This window comes from Pituophis catenifer, unplaced genomic scaffold, assembly GCF_029215685.1.
Source record: "Pituophis catenifer annectens isolate HBS135680 unplaced genomic scaffold, rPitCat1.0.hap2 SCAF_1, whole genome shotgun sequence".
NCBI lineage: Eukaryota > Metazoa > Chordata > Lepidosauria > Squamata > Colubridae > Pituophis > Pituophis catenifer.
Window position 1 is genome coordinate 77,509,887 of NW_027256881.1, and position 18,811 is coordinate 77,528,697.

Consider the following 18,811-nt stretch of genomic DNA (forward strand, 5'->3'; position numbering starts at 1 on the left):
TTATATCAAATCACCTGCATCAATCAAACTGATTGTGTTGGAATATAATCAATCAAGCAAACAACACAAGTTTTCAATTCATTACCAGATTTAATTCTTAAGGCACTGGTTATTGCCTATGAAATCTTAATTCAATGGGTTAGAATCAAGTTATCTACAAAACAATCTCACCACATAGCAATCTGTTTTGCCATAACAACATATTAGTAATTCTATGAAGTAAATCTAAAAATCTCCAATAGATCAGTTCACATTTTGAGATCCTCAACCACACTAGGAACTACTATACCACTTCCATTTGAGACAAACAAGCCTTCCCAAGATAATACCAAATTTTCTTGCATGTGTAAATATGAAACAAGGTACTCTAAGGCTGCAAAAGTAGCTTGAGAATGGTTTAATTATTAATGATCAAAGTGAAAGAATAAAAAAGATGTCCTGGCAGACTTTAGGGTCTCACTGCCACTGCATTTAAAATTTTACTATTCTCTATAAAGGTCAGATATTTAAGGTTTAATAATGAAATCACATCACTCACCTGGTTTACATATAAGGATTATACTTGTTTCAATTTTTTTATTGGGTGCACATTCGTCTCCATCTGAATAGTGAAGCTCAATATTTTCTCCAACCTTTTTGGGCGGAGACATGAAAGTCCCAAGATTTCTTGTATTATTGTTTTTATCTAAAAAGCAATACAATATAAAAACTATGAACACTGGCTTTCACAGAAAAAACTTTCACTCTCAAACTGGAGGGTTAGTGCAAGTTGACTGCAGGATTGTATACAAAATAAAATCTTCAATATAGGTGGTCAGATGGAAAAGATTATTTTATCTTGAAAGTAAAGGGATTCAAGAATTGTTTTAAAATTCTGTTATAATAAACCACAAAATATTGTTTTTGTGGTTTATTATTAAATCATAACTAAAAATACCAAGTTTGCATCTGGTATAGATATTCCTATGCAACATGAAATTCAATGAGTCCAGGAAATATGCCTCCTCTTCTGTTGCTGCCCCAATCCTAGGGAACAGCTACCCTCTATGAATTACCCTTTTCTATTGACACGTAGAAAATACCGTATTTTTTGGAGTATAAGACGCACCGGAGTATAAGACGCACCTACCTTTTTTGGTGAGGAAAAGAAGAAAAAGAAATCTCCCTCTGCCTGAGCAATTTTGCCACATTACAGCAAACAGCCTGTTTTACTTTGATTTTCGTTTTCATCATAGATTGATTAGCACATGGGGGAAAAAAATCTGTTCCAGCAATTTACCTCTTTGCAGCAAGCAAGAGAGCCTGTGCAAAACAGCTGAGAGCAAATCAGCTGAGAGTTGGGAGGACGATCCAATCAACTTGTGCTAATGAGGCTGTGAAGAAGCTGAAAGGAGCTGTTTTTTCTTGCTGTTTGCTTGCAAGGAGGTAACTGCTGCGAGGCAGAGGCCAAAGAGTGGAGGGCAATGGGTGGGCGGGGCTATATTCGGTGTATAAGATGCACCTAAATTTTCATCCCCTTTTAGGGGGGAAAAAGGTGCGTTTTATACTCCGAAAAATACGGTGAATTAAAAGTTTTCTCTTCTGCCTGGATTTTGGACTTAAACCATGTAAGAGTAGTACTTACAAGGTACTATTTATTTTATTCTATTGCAATTATGTATTTCATGGCTTCATTTATGTACCGTATTTTTCGCACTATAAGACACACTTCCCCCCACCCCAAAAAAAGTTGGTGGAAATGTCTCTGCGTCTTATAGAGCGAATATTGCGGTGGTGGGAGGGGGGTTGGTGCGGCGGCGCCATTTACCACTGCCACCTGTCACTGCTGCTGCTGCAAATCACCAATTGCCGCCGCCGAATGGCAGCAGCAGCGATAGACAGCGATCCCCGCCGGTTAGAACAGCTGATCGATGGTATTTCAGGAGGCCAATCCAACCAGCGATCAAGTGTTTGGCAGCGAAGGCTCCAGCGTACCCCAGCGGTGGCAGCAGCTCAGCTCAGTTGACCAGTGGTGGACGCAACAGAGCGGAGCCCTGATGAGCCACGTGCTGGGGCTGAAATAACGTGCTGAAGCTGACCAGGCTGTTTGCTGCAAGGATGCTAGTCAGATGAATACAGATGGATGCTGGGAGGCAGAGGCAGATTTTTTTTCGCTGTTTTCCTTCTCTAAAGCTAATGTGCGTCTTATGGTCCGGTGCATCTTATAGTGCGAAAAATACAGTAATTGTATGCTTTCCACAGCTATGTGATTGGAATAATGCAGCATGGAAATAATGTAAAGTAAGTACAACTATTAAAAATACAAGTCATCCAAAATAACAACAATAAAGGAAGAGCGAAGATGATGGTTATTAAAATTCATGGCATAGCCTCCTACAATGAAGATGCTCTTCAATGAAATGTATATATAAATGTAGCAGATGTCTTACAGATCACTTTCGCAGACCTATACTGCTAAATTTGCTCTCCTTCTTTTGTCAACTCTTAGGATGTGGATAGCTACCATTTTTATAATCAGTCTTAGAACTGATTTATCAAATCTTCTAGAATGTTAAGCAAGAATTTCCTAAGTGCAAGGTATTTTAATGCAGATACCATCTTAAAATTTGAAACATGAGAAATGAAAGAAACATATAAAACAGAAGAAGTGGGAGTGCAAATTCTAGAGCAGACATTTTGTCCTTCAGACTTAAAATAAATTATTGTTGTTGTTGTTCTATGAAAAGAAAAGCAACTTAGCTTTTATTAAGAGAGAGACTGAGTTTAGACCCCTACTCACCAACAGAGCAAACTGATGCATCTTTGGCACAGTACATGGCTTCTCCTTTCTGGAGTACCTTGTGACAGACATTTATGAAGAAACGTTTCTTTTTTGCATCAACGGGGTTGATATCTACAGCTTCCCAATTCTCCTCTGATTCTAGAATTAAGATGACATATTTTGGATTAAAATATTTAGATGCCACATATCCATCATGTTATTTCCCTTTGGGGTAAGCAGTTATAAACATTGCAGAAAGGGAGTAAATAATTGTAAAACAAGGTAGTAAAAAGTAAGGGATAAGAAAATATAGTATATCTAATTTACAATAATACAACTCATGATAACTCTTTGTACTTTTCTTTCCTAGTTTCTACCACAGCTATATACTGCCTGCTTGCTTTCTAATGCCACATTATCTAACATTCCACACTTAATTCCCTATCCAAAATGACAATTAAGTTCAGTTATTGTAAGACTTTTTTTAAAACTCAAGAACAAGGTTCAAAAAAGGAATGCAAAAGAGAGATGTACAAATGTGGTCAGGTCAAAATACTAATGATAAACCAGAGCCTGGAGCTAATCAACACTATCGCATACAGACTATTTAAAAGCCACCACAAAATTGTCATTTGGTGTATAATATAAAACCATACAACAATTTAATGAAAACCATACTCATATCATAAAGGAGATAAAGTTCTTCTTCCAGGTGGTCAAATTGGGAGCATTCCTAATCTGCAGTGTTTGTAGGCTTAACACAAATATCAAGTATATTTTTTGGAGTATAAAATGCACTCCCCCACCCACAAAAGTGGGTGGAAATGTCTGTGCGTCTTATACAGCGAATGTTGCCAAACCCCCACCCACCCGCCACACTCCACCCATCAGCCTCTGCCTCCCAACAATTTACCACTTTGCAGCAAACAGCGTGGTCAGCTTCAGTACAACCTGATTTAGCATGAGTAGCTGATTGACAGTTGGATTGGCCTCCTGGAATACCTCCTATCAGCTGTTCCAGGCTGCGGGGATCGCCACTACCCATCGGTGCTGTCTCCTATTACTGCGTACGTGCACCCCATATTTCACCTCCGTGCATCCCGTTTTCAACCTCCGTGCATGCCATTTTCGGCCTGCTCCAGGCGATGAGGATCGCCAGCGATGGCAATCCCTGCCGCCTGGAACGGACCAAAAATGAGACGCCAATCAGCTGTTCCAATAGTCAATCAAAAAAGAGCCAACCACCAATCAGCTGCTCATGCAAAATCAGGCTGTGCTGAAGCTGACTGCGCGGTTTGTTGCAAGGAGGCAAATTGCTGGGAGGCAGAGGCAGATTTTTTTTTCTTGTTTTCCTCCCCAAAAGCTAGGTGCATCTTATACTTTGGAGCATTTTATAATCCGAAAAATACGGGTACTTGTTGTGATATCCAGGATTACATAAATTTCCAAGGCAGCATGCCTTGGAACAACGGAAGAGGATAACTGCTTCATGTCCAATGGATCAGATTGATCAACATCTGACACAGAGGGCTGGATTGAATACACCGTAAGGTTTTCTTAAAATGTTAAGCTAGCACTGTAGACACCACAGTGACATGAATGTGTTGGGAGTATCGCCTCCTGCATTGCACCTCTACAACCACAAGAACTCACCATGTTCATTGAGTAATGTGCATTGTGCATTATGTTCAAAAATAAAACAAAGAGCTTTTCTACCAACGTCTCCAAACATAAATCCTTTTATCTTGGAAAATCATCAATATTCTACTATTTACCCGGTATATTTGGCAACAATATGTTATGTTTAGGACAATATTTCAGGCAACTAGTTATATATCAACTAGAGCTTTTAAAACAATTAAGCAGACAATAGATTTTTAAAGTTTCATACCAGAATGACGAATCAGTCGTGTCAAGTCATACTTTTTCTTCTTGTCTGAAACCATGCAAGGTAAACCTTCTTTTTCACCGACACAAGCATATTTGGTTTGCCAGGTGAAAAAATATGAACAGTCTGTTTCACCATTAAATTCTGGATGTCCTTTGCCATTATTATCTTTAATAAATTCACAAAAATACAGGAAACATTCAGATTAAAAAGTGTTAACATATAACAGGAAACGTATAAAAAGATACCAGATTAAAGTACTGATACTGTCCATTGAATATTCACATTTAGACTTATGACACATAATCAAACATAAGAATAACAGAGTCCAGCCATCCCAAATAATTCAAGAGAAACTAAAACAGATTAACATTTAAAAACTTGAAGTCAAATATAATTTAGCTGGGCATCCATTTCCATAACAGAATTGGCATGAGCCAATCCATCACAAGTTGAAATAAAAAGGTTTTAATACTGCAATTAATATTAGAGTTCACACACTACACTTACCTATAATTTGTTTAGTACATTCAATTACCAAATAAGCCACAACTTATTTTATTGAACACAGTGTCCCTTTGAATGACATGGGTGGTAATGAAATGAAATATCTAGTTTTCTATATATAATGTTGTTGTTTTTAAAGCATCAGCAGTTACTCCAACAGAACAATACTGCTCAAATTAATCCATTAACACCCAGACTGGTACATTACCTGCAGTTTGATTGCATTCAAAATTTATGACTGTCATTCTCTGAAAACCCGAGCTACAACTATCTCCTTCCGGATATGTCAGAATAAGGTCTCCATCAGCATACCTGATTTCAAAAAAACAATAGGATTCTACTTAATTAGTTTTATTGGATGCTGCAACAGCCAGAATTTCAATAACCAGTTGTAAGTATCACAGTGCCATCAAAACTTTGTACGATTACTGAATGAGTAGTAATAATTTGAGGACTACCCGCACAGCATTTTATGTTGTGAAAAATATCTTCTTTCAGAAACAAAAACTATTTTTCTCTAATATCAAACAAAATATTTTTGGGCAATATCACACATTTTGTTTCCAAAAGAAACATGTTTACGTTTCTGGATTAGTACTAACCTGAGGGTTTGATTGGTAAATCTTCCTGCCGCTTTCTGCTGACTTTTCTCAGATTTAACTTGGCATGAAGACACATCCTTATCTTTACAAACACCGCCAGCTACTTTCCCACATACATTCAGATAATAGTTATACTCTTTATCTTTTGCAAGATATGACACATCACCTAAAGAAAATATGATTGAAATCCACATCTGAAATACTCAAATGATCATACAAATGGAAATATATATTTATGACACCAAAATACTTACCCTGTTTCCCCCCACCCTCCAATTAAGACATTCCCTGATAATAAGCCCAATCGGGCTTTTGAGCGCATGGCAATAAGGCCAACAACTTATTTCAGGTTCAAAAAAATATAAGACAGGGTCTTATTTTTGGGAAAACATGTATATGATATGTTCATATGTATATGATCACTGTATAGCATTGTTATAATCTGCCTCTGTGCCACAAGTGATGCTCTTAGCCATTTTCTAAACTTACCCAATGATTCAGGTGTAGAATTTTGCAAGACAAATTTTAATTTCATGAAAACTATACTCTAGATATTTATAATTTTCTCCATTTCATCCTCAAATTCAAAACAAGAGTCTCCTCACAAATTTTCTAGTTTTTTCTCCATACCCCAGTTCTGGAGGGGTTAAATTGAATGCACTCTCATACTGCATCTAGCATTGTGAAATCCCATGCATGTCTAAAGCTGATAAATCAGTGAAAATGCCTGTAAACCATGTCACTAATTTTTCTCTTTATAATGTTTTTGTTTTTTGTTTATTTTTATTTTTGTTTTAGTATCTTTAAGCTTATGTGATCATCATCCTCATTTGACACAACCAAAAAGGAAATCATGTTTTTGTGATTGCTAGAGCAGGGGATATAATGCTACTTCCACTGTGTTTGATCAGATTTGTTGTGGTTTCTAAATTGCTAGCTCATTAGATTTTAGAGCACTTATTGTAATGAGCAATCTGTAATTTCAGTCTGTTGATTTATTTGTTGCTTTCGTTTTAATGCTTTAATAAATACTGTATTTTTGACAAAAAAAGCAAGTTAACCGTTCCCATGCATAAAAATACATTCAAAATAGATAATCTTCAAAATAGTACAATCTCATGTATGGTGATTTCATTTATATATCCATCCATTTGGTTCATTTTCAAGACCAAAACACGTAATATTTTGTACCATACATCTATACCAGAATTTGAAATTTGTCAAATTCTGCTATATTTAATTTTTGCTATAGCTACTGGTTTTACTTGTATAAAATATCATGTTGCACACACTCTAAGGGAAAAAGGATAGTTACCTGGAGATTGCGTAAGAGGTGTCAGATCCACATAAATACCATGTTGTTCACTGCTCAGAGTACAATTATGACTCTCCAGGTAGTCCCTGGCACAAGCAGACTCAGTAACCCATTCAATCTCATAGCGGCAATTGCTTTGAGCAGTGAGCGTAGGATTTGTATCCTGTATTAAAAGAATAACTAGTCAGATCAGAGAACTTTGATTTATTTACCCCCAAACATAAGCTCACAAGTCCAGTACAAGTCTCCAGAATTAGAGAATAGTAACACAATCTCTCATTTTAATACCACCCTATTTAAATGTTGCTAAAATATGTTACTTAACATTTACCTAAATGTTAAAACTCGGTCACAGAAATGCCATTTCAGTGTCTGGATCCTACCAAGGTGGTAGAACAACTGGCTGTACAGTTTTAGTTTGTTCCCTTCATTCCATTTTAGCCTACATGCTCTGTAAAAGCTTTTTCTGTTTACCAATTAAAAAAAAAAAAAACGTAATGTCATACAGCCATCTTTGTTTCCCTCTTCAAATAATTCTTTGTGCGTATTTAGTAATAGCTGGTAGCTGACAGGAAAAGCAAAGGTGTCCTATAGCAAGACATAGGTGCAGTTTTCCAATACAAAATCAAATTTGGATTCTGAAATTTTCCAACAGAACAACATATATGAACTATTTATTATAAAATACAGTAGTTTAGTTTCAAATGGCTGCTTGCTTGCTATATACTGCTTTGTCCTTCTAGCTCTCAGATTTTGGATTTTTAATAGCCTAAACTGGGGAGGGTGGAAAATGACAAACTGTTTCATGTTGTGCTTATGCCCTCTTATAGACCATTTTCATTGTTTCTAGCTTCTAGCTGTAACTTGGAGGACCATACCATCAAAACCTCAATTTTCAGCAGTAAAATGTAGTGCTTTTCCCACCCAACAAATATCACCCTAAAATAAATGATTAAAGCTTTGGTATAATTTATATCCTTTTTTCTGTTTTTAACTAAAGCATCCATCCACTCAAAATAGAAAAACTGGCTAAACATTTTAGCCTATCACTTCTGTGACTTTACCACCATACCTCTAGCAGTCTTTAGAAACTGGACATAAATGAAAACAAAACAAAAAAATGAAGTGCAACACTTGCTCGAAAACAACTGCCTTTGGATTTTAAAAATCCAAGTAATCAATTAAATATCATAAAAACTCCCTAAACCTATAAATATCCTTGTCCAATAAAATCCTCAACTACTAGAAAAATCAGGGCAGTGCCTGTCAAAAATTGTTTGCAGTTTAGAGTGTCATGAATTATGGCAAAGATCTTAATGCCTCAATGAAAGAGTCAACACAGGTGATTTTGCGTGTCCAGAAATTGTCATAATTTAATTCATTAACTTAAAATGAATAAATTTAAATTCATTAAAGCAGTATTTTTGTTGTCAGGAAGGGGAAAGACTTGTCGGACATTCTGCCTCAAAAATAATTTTAACAACCTTTATACTGAACTCTGATTGGTCAATGAAGAAAGTATGAGAAAGAATGATCACAATATTTACTTTTCAAGCAATAGGTTATCTTGACTTGGCCCTGTAAAATTGAAATATGCTGATACATTTATTTTTAGTTAATGCTATGATCCATTGGTCTTCCCAGTCAAGTAACAGTGCTCAACATCCACCATAGGAAATTGTTGATTACCTCTCTTCGCCTTCCCTCTGGACATACAAAAGTAATTGTAACTGCTGGATCATGGCTACCACAAAAATCTGGTCTCTCTTTTACATTGCTGTATCTCAGCTGAAACCTGAAAAAATAAAGAAACATAAACATGAAAAAAAATATCAGGAGATTCACGCAAAGCAAAGTTCCCAAAGTGTAGTTGAAGTGTAACAGTTATGAAACAAGAGGGTTAGATAATATAAGGAAGTGGAATTCAAACTTATCTGCAAGATACCAAACTTGTGAACAAGTAGAATCTAGAACAATGGTGTCATAACAATTTCAAATTGTTATTTACTTTACAAGATGACTCAAATCATTTTATATTGTTTTCCCAGGTTAAAACTACACTAATTCTATCAGTACCCTTGCATAATCCTTTAGCCCACCCCAAGGGAATATATAGTCACAAAAAATAAAATAGCAAGTAAGATACTTCCAGGAAGATGCTGGGCACTTCGGAAGAAATATTTGTTGAAATTTGCTACATTAGCACAAGTAAATAATAAAGGGATAGTGGTGGGAAGAACAGCTACAAATTCAGTGAATTCAACAGAATAATATAATATACAATTAGAACAAAATTAAGAATACAGTACCTATGAAAACAATGTTAGTGGTTTTCTAGGGATTCTAGGCCATCCTCTAATAAAAAGTTATTTTTGTGTTCCAAAAACATACAAAAATAGGCTAATTTTAAAACTGTTGTAAGTTAAACAAAGGACATGTAATTTAACTCTCAATACAAATAAGAGTTAAACTCTGCATTAATATTTGAACTTTATAGCTACATTCTTCCAAGCTTATTAATCATAAATAGCACTGACATGCTGATGACTTTCAAAGATCACACAAAGACTTCAGCCATACCTGTCTTTATCAAGCCGTTTTAGTAATTCTTTAGTATGGCCCAGATCAAATGCATGACCATCCTTCACCAAGCAAGCTGCACTGTGCTCTGGACAACTGCGAGTTTCACCTGATGACCTTCCTGTTAAAGCAATGATGAGTAACAACCTATGTATTACTGATGTATAAGTATGTTCCTTGATTAAACTTTCCAAAAGATTGTTTAAATCAAACTCAAGATATGCTCTTTAACCACATCATCAATAAAAAATAGAAGAGACAAGATATTTAGCCAAGTTATGAATCAGAATTATGGCAATCAAGATTTTATTTTATATACAATAGATACTAACATTGCAAAGTGGGTAAGAACATTTTAGAAATTTATATGACTGAAGTGATATCGGTCTTACAGAGGTACCTTGATCAGAAGTTCCAGAAATAAGGCAAATATATTTATCAAGTTATTTGCATGAAGTATTATGCAAGATTACACTCATTTTTAGTACCTCAAAATGGTTTTCACAGCTTTAAGAATAACATCATGCACCAAAGTCATATCTTCTAATCATAGAAATGGCATTCTCAAAGGAAGCTATAAATCAACTTTATACCTATTAATATATGATCTAAAATATTTTATATAACTGAAATTGTGATTTCCCCCAAAAATTGTATTATATTTAAACGATTATCCACAAACTGATTTCCATAAGGCAGTCTAAAAACCCTACAAACAACAGTCTGAGAAAATCTTGAGTTCAAACATAGTTTTTCCACACATTTAAGGAAGATCTTACTATTATTGATAACTAAAATGGAATAAGGTAGCACCAATAGGTTATATTGAACTATAGATTAGTCAACAACCAAATATCCAAGATAAATAGGCATAAACATTATCTAATATTTAGACAAAAAGTTATGCGGAAAATGTGGGAAAGAGTTGATCAGCAAATTCTGCAAAGCTACAGGTACAAGAGGAAATTTAGAGTATATTTTCAAAAATTGGAAAGTCTCATAAATATGAATAGTAAATAAATTTCTGAATGTTTAATAAAATAAGAGGTATTAAATGAAATGGAGAACTGGAAAACACTGAGGAATCAGTGTAACTCAAATAAAAGCACTAATATTTTATGTATTTCATCCTGAAGGGAAGCATGGTAAAATTTTAGATATAGAAAAATGTCTTGCCTTATGGAGATCAGAGAAAATTACCCATTTTTAGTTGGATTTCATACCTATGTTTCTACAGATGTTGATGTATAACTGTGAATCATCATCTGAGTCTTCTATCAAGTATCCACCAGAAGTCTTAATCAATGGATTTAAATCACGTTTCTTCAGGTTTTCATCAAATATGTAGCAAGGTACCTAGAAATTTAAAACATGTCTTGAAAATAGGATCATACACAATATAGGGTCATTATCGGCATTCCATCTGTCATTCTATGTTTCAAACCTGGTCCTATTTTTTTAACATGCAGAACTAATAAAGATATTATGCTTCCATCTTGTGGTACTGATGAGTGTGCGCACTCATTCAAAGCTACTATTTATTACTCACAGCTTGAGCAAATCAAACCAGAGTATTTAGTAAGTGTATACAGAACTGTCTAATCAAACCTATAGTATTCTGGAAGGGCCATCAGAATCCATAATTTTCTGTGACTATTGTTTAATACATACATGCTCAATTGTTAAAAAGCAGCTGCTATATTCATATCTGGGTTGTTATTTTACTCCTGTCATGTAATTGATTGCCTGTTTGCCCAGCAGTTTTCCAGGAAGGGGCTCCCATCACCCAGGCTGCAGCCCACTACTGGGCCTTGAGCCTTTCGGAACCAGGCCGCAGATATACTGGAGAGTGTATGTGCATCCCCACTTCCACAAGCAGTGGGCAAGTGTGTGTGCTCCATTTGCGTGAGCGGCTGGCACATATGCCCACCACTCACACAAATGGAGCTGAGTATACGTGCCTGCTTGCCCACCACTCGTGCAAAACTATCCCCTCTCCTCCCGCCCCCCCCCCCCAAGACAGAAAGTGTGGGGAACTCTGTTCTACGAGACTAAGCAAGCAACAGCAAGGATGGATTGGTGATATGGGTATATGAAAGAATGTACACAATTCAATACACAATCTACCGAGATAAAACCATATTCAAAAGATAAAAATGAGTTCTCAGAGTATACAAAGTATCAATTTCTTTCACATACTGCAGAATATTTAACAAACAATAGAAATTATATAAGCAGCACTAGAAGAAGAGAATAACATCTTTATAGCTAGATTCAAAAAGTGATAGATTGTTCAAACTGAAAACATGTTTGACTACTATTTTAAAATTTTCATGATATTACCAGAAACCTAACACTAAATGGCATTTAATATCACTTGTAAATAATATGAGATGATAATTTTTGGAGCCCTGAATTGGTGAGAAAATAATAAATTGAGGATGCATTGCTTAGTTAACCTATTTGGCCCAGTGAATCTAATGGACTGACTTCCCAAACAACATGCATATAATGATTTTTAGTTTATGTTCAAACAGAAATTGTGTTACCTCTTCAGCTGATGTAAATAAGTCCTTCTTGCATGCAAGGAATGTTCTCCATTCAAAATAATGAACACACTCAAATGAAGTCACAAATTCTGGGGAACCCTAATTAAGAAAAAAGTGATGCACAATACTGATCAATTTGTATTTGTAATTACAATTAAAACCTAAATAATAATAAAGTTTAAAATAAATTCTACTGGTTAGTATAGTTTACATTTCCAAGCAAGAAACTACTTTTATCCAGATATATATCAACTCTAGAATGTGGAAATTCTCCATAACTTAAAATAACTGGGAAAATAAAACAAAATTAACATTTCAGAACCTAGACAGTATGAAATTAAATGCCAAGAGCTAAGATTTTTATCTTTAATAGCACCGTACTGTTTTGTAAGCCACCCAGAGTCCATCTATCTGGCAGATGGGTGGCATGCAAATTTAATAGATAAATAAATGTTTTTAAGACATTCTGGTAAAGAAACTTCCCTGAAAACAGATAATGAAATGCCTTAAAAATTTTTACCTAATACCAAGCACATAAGTTGAGAGGCAGATTTTTTTAATCAATTTTTAAGAAGCACTAGTTTTATGCAATCTGACCAATTTGATATTTCTCTTTCATGTTGGCACATTAATTAAACACCTTTTTAAATAGGGTCATTAAATAGTACAGATTGCACATAAGCAATCTGTACTGCTGGAACATGCAGATACATTCTAGGACAAACATAATTCTTCTGTCAGGACTGGGATAGCTTATCAGTACTTAATAATTAAAAATAATTATTGCCTATTTAGAAATAAAATTTTCAGCAGTAACATACTAACCAAAGTTTTCCCACAATAGAAATTGATGTTACTTTGCCATGTGTGTTGACTTCCCTTAGAACAAATTTGTGTAGTGTTGAATTCCAAGAGTAAATTAGACCTTCTTATCTGAGAGGATTCCCCTAAAACAAAAAGAGCATATACTATATATTAATCTCAAAAGGAAATTATATGAGATACAGATTAAAACATACAAAAATTTCACACCAACAAAGCATAGAAGAGAAATCTGTGGAAAACTAAACAGATTATGAATGCCATATATACCAAGCACAATAAATTTAGGCAAAAAAAATATGCCCAGTATTTGTGAACAGTTATCAAAATGAAAAAGTACATTACATCAACAAGTTCTTGATAGAATTTCTAAACTTTTCCTTGGGCCTATAATATATCCTAATAAATTTTATATTTGCCTCGATTAAACCACTGATGCTGCCAATTCAAGGAGCTATTTAAAAAAAGATGTAAAATTGTAGTAGAAATGCAACATTTGCCATGAACCAGGATAAGGGACATCAATCAAACAAATATCATAGAGTCCAAAACCTTACACAGATAAATATACAGATGTTCTAAGCAGGGTGGCAAAGCAATGTGACTAACAGCTTTTTAATCACAGTCCAAAGAAACATCTGAAACACACATAAACACAGGTCAAGGTCACTTGCCAAAAAAGTGGTCCTCAAAGAACTACAGTACAATCTTATGTAGGTCCACTTTAAGTCATGGTGACTGAGTTTCAATTGAGCTTATTGTCAGGTTAAATTCACCTACCGTAGAATATCCCCCTCTTCAAATTCAGAAGTGTGATATTACTATCCATCTATTGAAGTAACTGTACCTTGGAATAGATCGTAGAAAAGCTGGATAGAAAGAGTATAGACCAGTGATGGCTAACCTTTTTGCCGTCGCATGCCAAAAGCAGGGGGAGTGAGGGGGGTTGCTCGCATGTGTGCCCACACCCATAATTCAATGCCCCCCACCTCCCGTGCATGTGCGCACAATCCTCCCTCCCGTGCTCCCCTTGCTTATGGTACGGTGAGCCTGGTAGGCCTGTTTTTCGCCCTCCCCAGGCTCCAGAGGCTTTTTAGGAGCCTGAGGAGGGCAAAAACAGCCCCCCCCGAGGCCCTCTGGAGGCCGGAAACAGCTCGTTTTCTGACTTCCGGTGGGCCCAGAAGGCCTGAAAATCAGCTAGCCAGCACACGCATGATGAGCTAGGGCAACGCTCGCGTGCCCACAGATATGGCTCCACGTGCCACCTGTGGCACACGTGCCATAGGTTCGCCATGAGGGGTATAGACCCTTTTGAACGTTGGTTGTGGAAGACTCTTGTGAATACCATAAGCAGCCAAGGAAACAAATGTCTCATTAATCAATCCACTCAAGGCACAAATGTTCTGGCTCAAATTAGATATCCTACTTTGGATGTATTAATTATGTGAAGACTTTGTTCTCTAGAAAAGGCTCTAATGCTGGGAAAGATGGAAGGAAAAAGAAGAGGAGAAAGCTAGTAGCAAGATGAATGGACTCAGTTATGAAAGATGCACTGTTGGAAGACCTAAAGACCAGGGTGGATTTGATTTAAATTGAGTTGATTTAAATCACAATTTAAATCATCATTTAAATCACTAATAAAAAGGCTTAATTTAAATCATAATTTTTAAAGAGCAACTGTCATCTCTGCTACTCCTTTGACCCACTGTTGACTCACCGATAGTCCCAGTGTTGCAGAATATACAGCCTCATGCTACATAACTAAGCTCCATTTCATGCTGAATCTTATTTATGTATCTTAAAGATTTATGTATCTTAAATAGAAAACTATCTTACGATAGATTTTTACCCCAAAAGTTTATTAAAATAAATTAGATAAAAATCAAAAAAATCCGATTTAAATCAAAAAAATCCGATTTTTTTGATTTTTTTTTTTTTTAAAATCATTGATTTTTATCCACCCTGCTAAAAACCAGATTAGGGACGGACTGTCATGGATGGCACATAATCTATTTAAGGAAAATCATCTGAGCACTCAAGAACTGTAATTTTAAATCCCATCCTGCCAACCCATAAACCTACTTATATACATTAATACACGATCCCAAAAGGATACTAGCATTTCTCTCTCCAAACATCATCATTCTGAAAGATTCAGAATAATGGCCTTTCCTAGCAGTTTTCCTTCCAGTGTTCTAAGCCTTCCCCAGAGAAATTCCTCGGCACACTGAAGAACAAACCTAAAATCTGGCAAAAATACTACTGACTGCCATTGGTTTTGTGATCATTCTCCCTAGGGGGGCAGGGAGATGCCCTAGGCCTCCCAGACGTGATGACCTATGCTTAATGACCTATGCAGTCACTTAACAAACAAGCTGGAACAGCCAGGATTGCTGTCATTGAGCAAAAAAGTCACGTGGTATCTTGCTCAATGACCAAGATTCTGGGCCCCATTGTGCTCATAAGTGGAGGACTATCTGTAGTTCAATGCAGCTTAAGTGCATGTAATTAAGTAATTAAATATATATGTCACCCAACCCACATATGTATGAATGTGAATACATAACATTTATTCAACCATCTTATCTTTTCCTCTCAGTGAAAAGCAAAACCTGAAAACCTGAAATTCAGGTCTTTATCATTTCAATAAGGATAGAAATTATGTCAAAGTTCCCTGGACAGTAGAAGAGTAACATATCCTTCAATTGTTGCCAAGGAAAAGGGAATTAAATAAGGGATGGAGCAAAGAAGGAAATAGAGAAGACTGGTTTAAGGTCATGTTCTGACAAAGGTACAAGTAAATAGCTTTAGACCAATGTAGTCTGTTACAATAAAAGGTATCTGCCAATTATTTCTCCTGTTCAAAATTATAATACCTCCAGACAACTGCACCTGTGCAGTGGGAAAAAAAGGCACAAGAACATATTGTTTGTGATATAAATATGATGGTATTTTATATTTAGCAGTTGCTAGAATAATTCTTAGTTGCATTCTTTGTTCTTGTTTATCAACAAGTTGTCTCTATAAAGTTTCTACTTCTAGTTTCAAATGAGAAAAGCCTAATGCTACAGGTCCCTCAACATTCAACCATAATTGAGGCTGCTGATTAAGGTCCTATATTGTGATGGCTGCAAGATGAGTTGTTGTTTTTCTGGAGTCGTTAAGTGAATATGGCAGTCATTAAGCAAACCAATGGTTTGCTACAGGCACAGTTTTGCTGAAAACCAGAAAAACAGCACAGTTTTCAGCAAAACCATTGTAAAACGTGGTGTTGTAAATGACAATAAATGCATCCAAATTTCAGTCATGACCATGGAGGGAGCCCAATCAAACTTTAAATTCAAGTTGCAAGTCTCCTTTTTGGGTGGGTCATAACTTCAAACAGTTACTGAATGAGTGGTCATAAGCAGTGGTGGGTTCCTCCCGGTTCGGCCGAGCTGGTAGCGGTGACGATATGACGTCACCAAACCGGTTCTGCCCCCCCCCGGTTGTTCTTACCTTTTATTTGGCCCCACCCCCAATCTATTGCTGCCTCCTGAGTCCCAGCTGATGGCTAGAGGGAAAAAAACTGTTTAAACTCTTGCCGCGGGGCTTCAAAGGGCCGCCCTACAGTGTTAAAAGAAAACAAATGAGTAGACCAGTGCCTGCAAAAATAAATGGGCAGACCCAGTGGTGGGATTCTAAGTAGTTAAGTAGTTAAGCAGTTAGGAGAACCAGTTGTTAAAAGAAATCTCCTTTTGTTTTTTTCCACTTTACAGGGTTAATTCTGTAAGGATTAATTACAACATTTGGTGTTGTTTCCTAGCCTAATCTTTATTACAGAAAGTGCCTCTCTGGCAGTATGCCTAGACTTACTGTCACTTCTGGTTCTGGAGGCTATTTTTTTGCTTGACTTTCTTAAAGGGGAAGGGTTGTTTTAAGTTTTTTACACTGCTGTTGGGAGGAAATACTCCCCTGTTGGAGTTCTTCCAGCCAGGATGCAATCATCAGCACTTTGAAGAAATAATTGAATCCTTTTGTGCATATGGACTACTCAGAGGGCTGAAAAAGTTATTTTTGACTGGTCCTCACACTTTTGACCAGTCCTCAAACTTACGACTGTCCTCACATTTTACGTTTTTCGCCCTATCTTGTCACCATGGTGAAGAGAAGAAGTTGTGAAATGAGTGACATGGTTGTTAAGAATGCTGCACGGGCATAAATGTGAGGATGGTCATAAGTGTGAGGACCAGTCAAAAGTGCGAGGACCTGTCAGAAATGACTTTTTTCAGCCCTCTGAGTAGTCCCTATACACATAGCCATGGCCACCCGGTCACATGACTTACAAGCCACGATGACAAAATAAGCCACACCCACAGAACCAGTAGTAAAAAAATTTAGAACCCACCCCTGATCATAAGTCAAAGACTACCTGAGTATTGTATATATTCAATATAAACGTTTTCCTCACATAGCTTCAAAATTTCTGATATTTCAAAAATGCTTTGCATCTTTATCTAGATATACTTGCAGCTGATGTGAGATTAGAACATCTGGTATTACTTCCCTGAAAAGATCCTGAAAAGCTTGACTAAATATAAAATCATGGGGAATGGTTCCCAGACGTCAGTAGTTTTAAAATAATTGAGTTAGACAAGCAATATTATTCTTTCAATGGCAATTCTTTGATTACTAACAAAATATAAATTTCTCCAATAACATGGCTTCAAAAGCTATTTTTCTGACAAATAAGCAAACAAACTAACCTTAGACCACATCCCTATGGCATACATAGGTAGCCAGTCTTATATACAGAACCAATATAGGAATGAATGCCAAATCTCAGAACGGAGGGTGTTTGCCCAATTACTGTAACTGCAGCCTAGGCAATAAATTCTTCCTTCTTACCAGTTAAACTTACAACAGCCATTACATAACAGTTTGATTTAAAGTCATAACTTCAGTTTCCACCCAAGCTTTCCAATTAAATGATTTACCACCAGATTTCAAAGTAGAACTTTTCCAAAGAGAAAAAGTTATAATGTGGGGCATTTATTGGAACAAACCAATTCTGATTTATACATGGATACAAATACAGACCATTCTTAGTTCTGGCATAATAGAGAACATGATACAAACTGCAGTTACTATGTTTTAAGCATGAATAATATATTTATTACAAATCCTTTTAGATTTGTAAATAACATACTGATTGCAAAAAGAACATAAAAACTTGTTTTAATTTTCCACTAATCTACTTTTCATTCCTTTGACTAAGATACCTAGGGACTCAATTTTTAAAGTGTATAAAAGTTGATCAAAACTAAGGGCATGCCTACAGCAACATCCCTGTATGTATATAATAGATTTTATTTTCTCGTATAGCTGACCTTCTAGCTTAGAGCAAATAGTTCAATGCAACTAAAATATGTATCTCTATATATTGATATAGACATGAAAAAGGGATTGGAGAAGCATCAAGTTCTTCCTTGAATGGGTTAGGGAGGAAAGGAGGAAATATAGAGGAGGAAGGTGTACCAAAAGGCTCTGTTCTGGTAAGGTTAGAAGCATCCTTAGACCAGTCCAGTCTGTTACAATAAAAGGCACCTGATAATTATTCCTCTTGTCCCAAAGTATGAGACCTCCAGACAACTGCACCTGTGCAGGTGGGAAAAAGAGGCACATAAATAGAGGTGGTATTTTATATTTAGCAGCTGCTGGAATAGTTATTTGTTCCATTCTTTGTTTTTGCAATAAACTTATTTATCAACTATTTGTCTGTAAAGGTTCTAGTTTCAGCTGAGAAAA

The 18,811-nt window shown here is 36.1% G+C and overlaps 1 protein-coding gene across 1 annotated transcript in view; it reads right to left on the reverse strand.

Annotated features, from left to right (window-relative positions):
- Positions 1 to 18,811, reverse strand: part of IGF2R (insulin like growth factor 2 receptor) — an 84,697-nt gene that overhangs the window by 51,826 nt on the left and 14,060 nt on the right. Inside the window, exons 3-13 of the mRNA XM_070932619.1 lie at positions 13,028 to 13,149; positions 12,203 to 12,301; positions 10,877 to 11,009; positions 9,654 to 9,774; positions 8,763 to 8,868; positions 7,074 to 7,236; positions 5,759 to 5,924; positions 5,365 to 5,468; positions 4,653 to 4,817; positions 2,780 to 2,920; positions 539 to 685 (exon numbers count right to left, since the gene is read on the reverse strand). Of these exons, the coding sequence (XP_070788720.1) occupies positions 539 to 685; positions 2,780 to 2,920; positions 4,653 to 4,817; positions 5,365 to 5,468; positions 5,759 to 5,924; positions 7,074 to 7,236; positions 8,763 to 8,868; positions 9,654 to 9,774; positions 10,877 to 11,009; positions 12,203 to 12,301; positions 13,028 to 13,149 (1,467 nt within the window). The remainder of the gene's footprint in view (positions 1 to 538; positions 686 to 2,779; positions 2,921 to 4,652; positions 4,818 to 5,364; positions 5,469 to 5,758; positions 5,925 to 7,073; positions 7,237 to 8,762; positions 8,869 to 9,653; positions 9,775 to 10,876; positions 11,010 to 12,202; positions 12,302 to 13,027; positions 13,150 to 18,811) is intronic.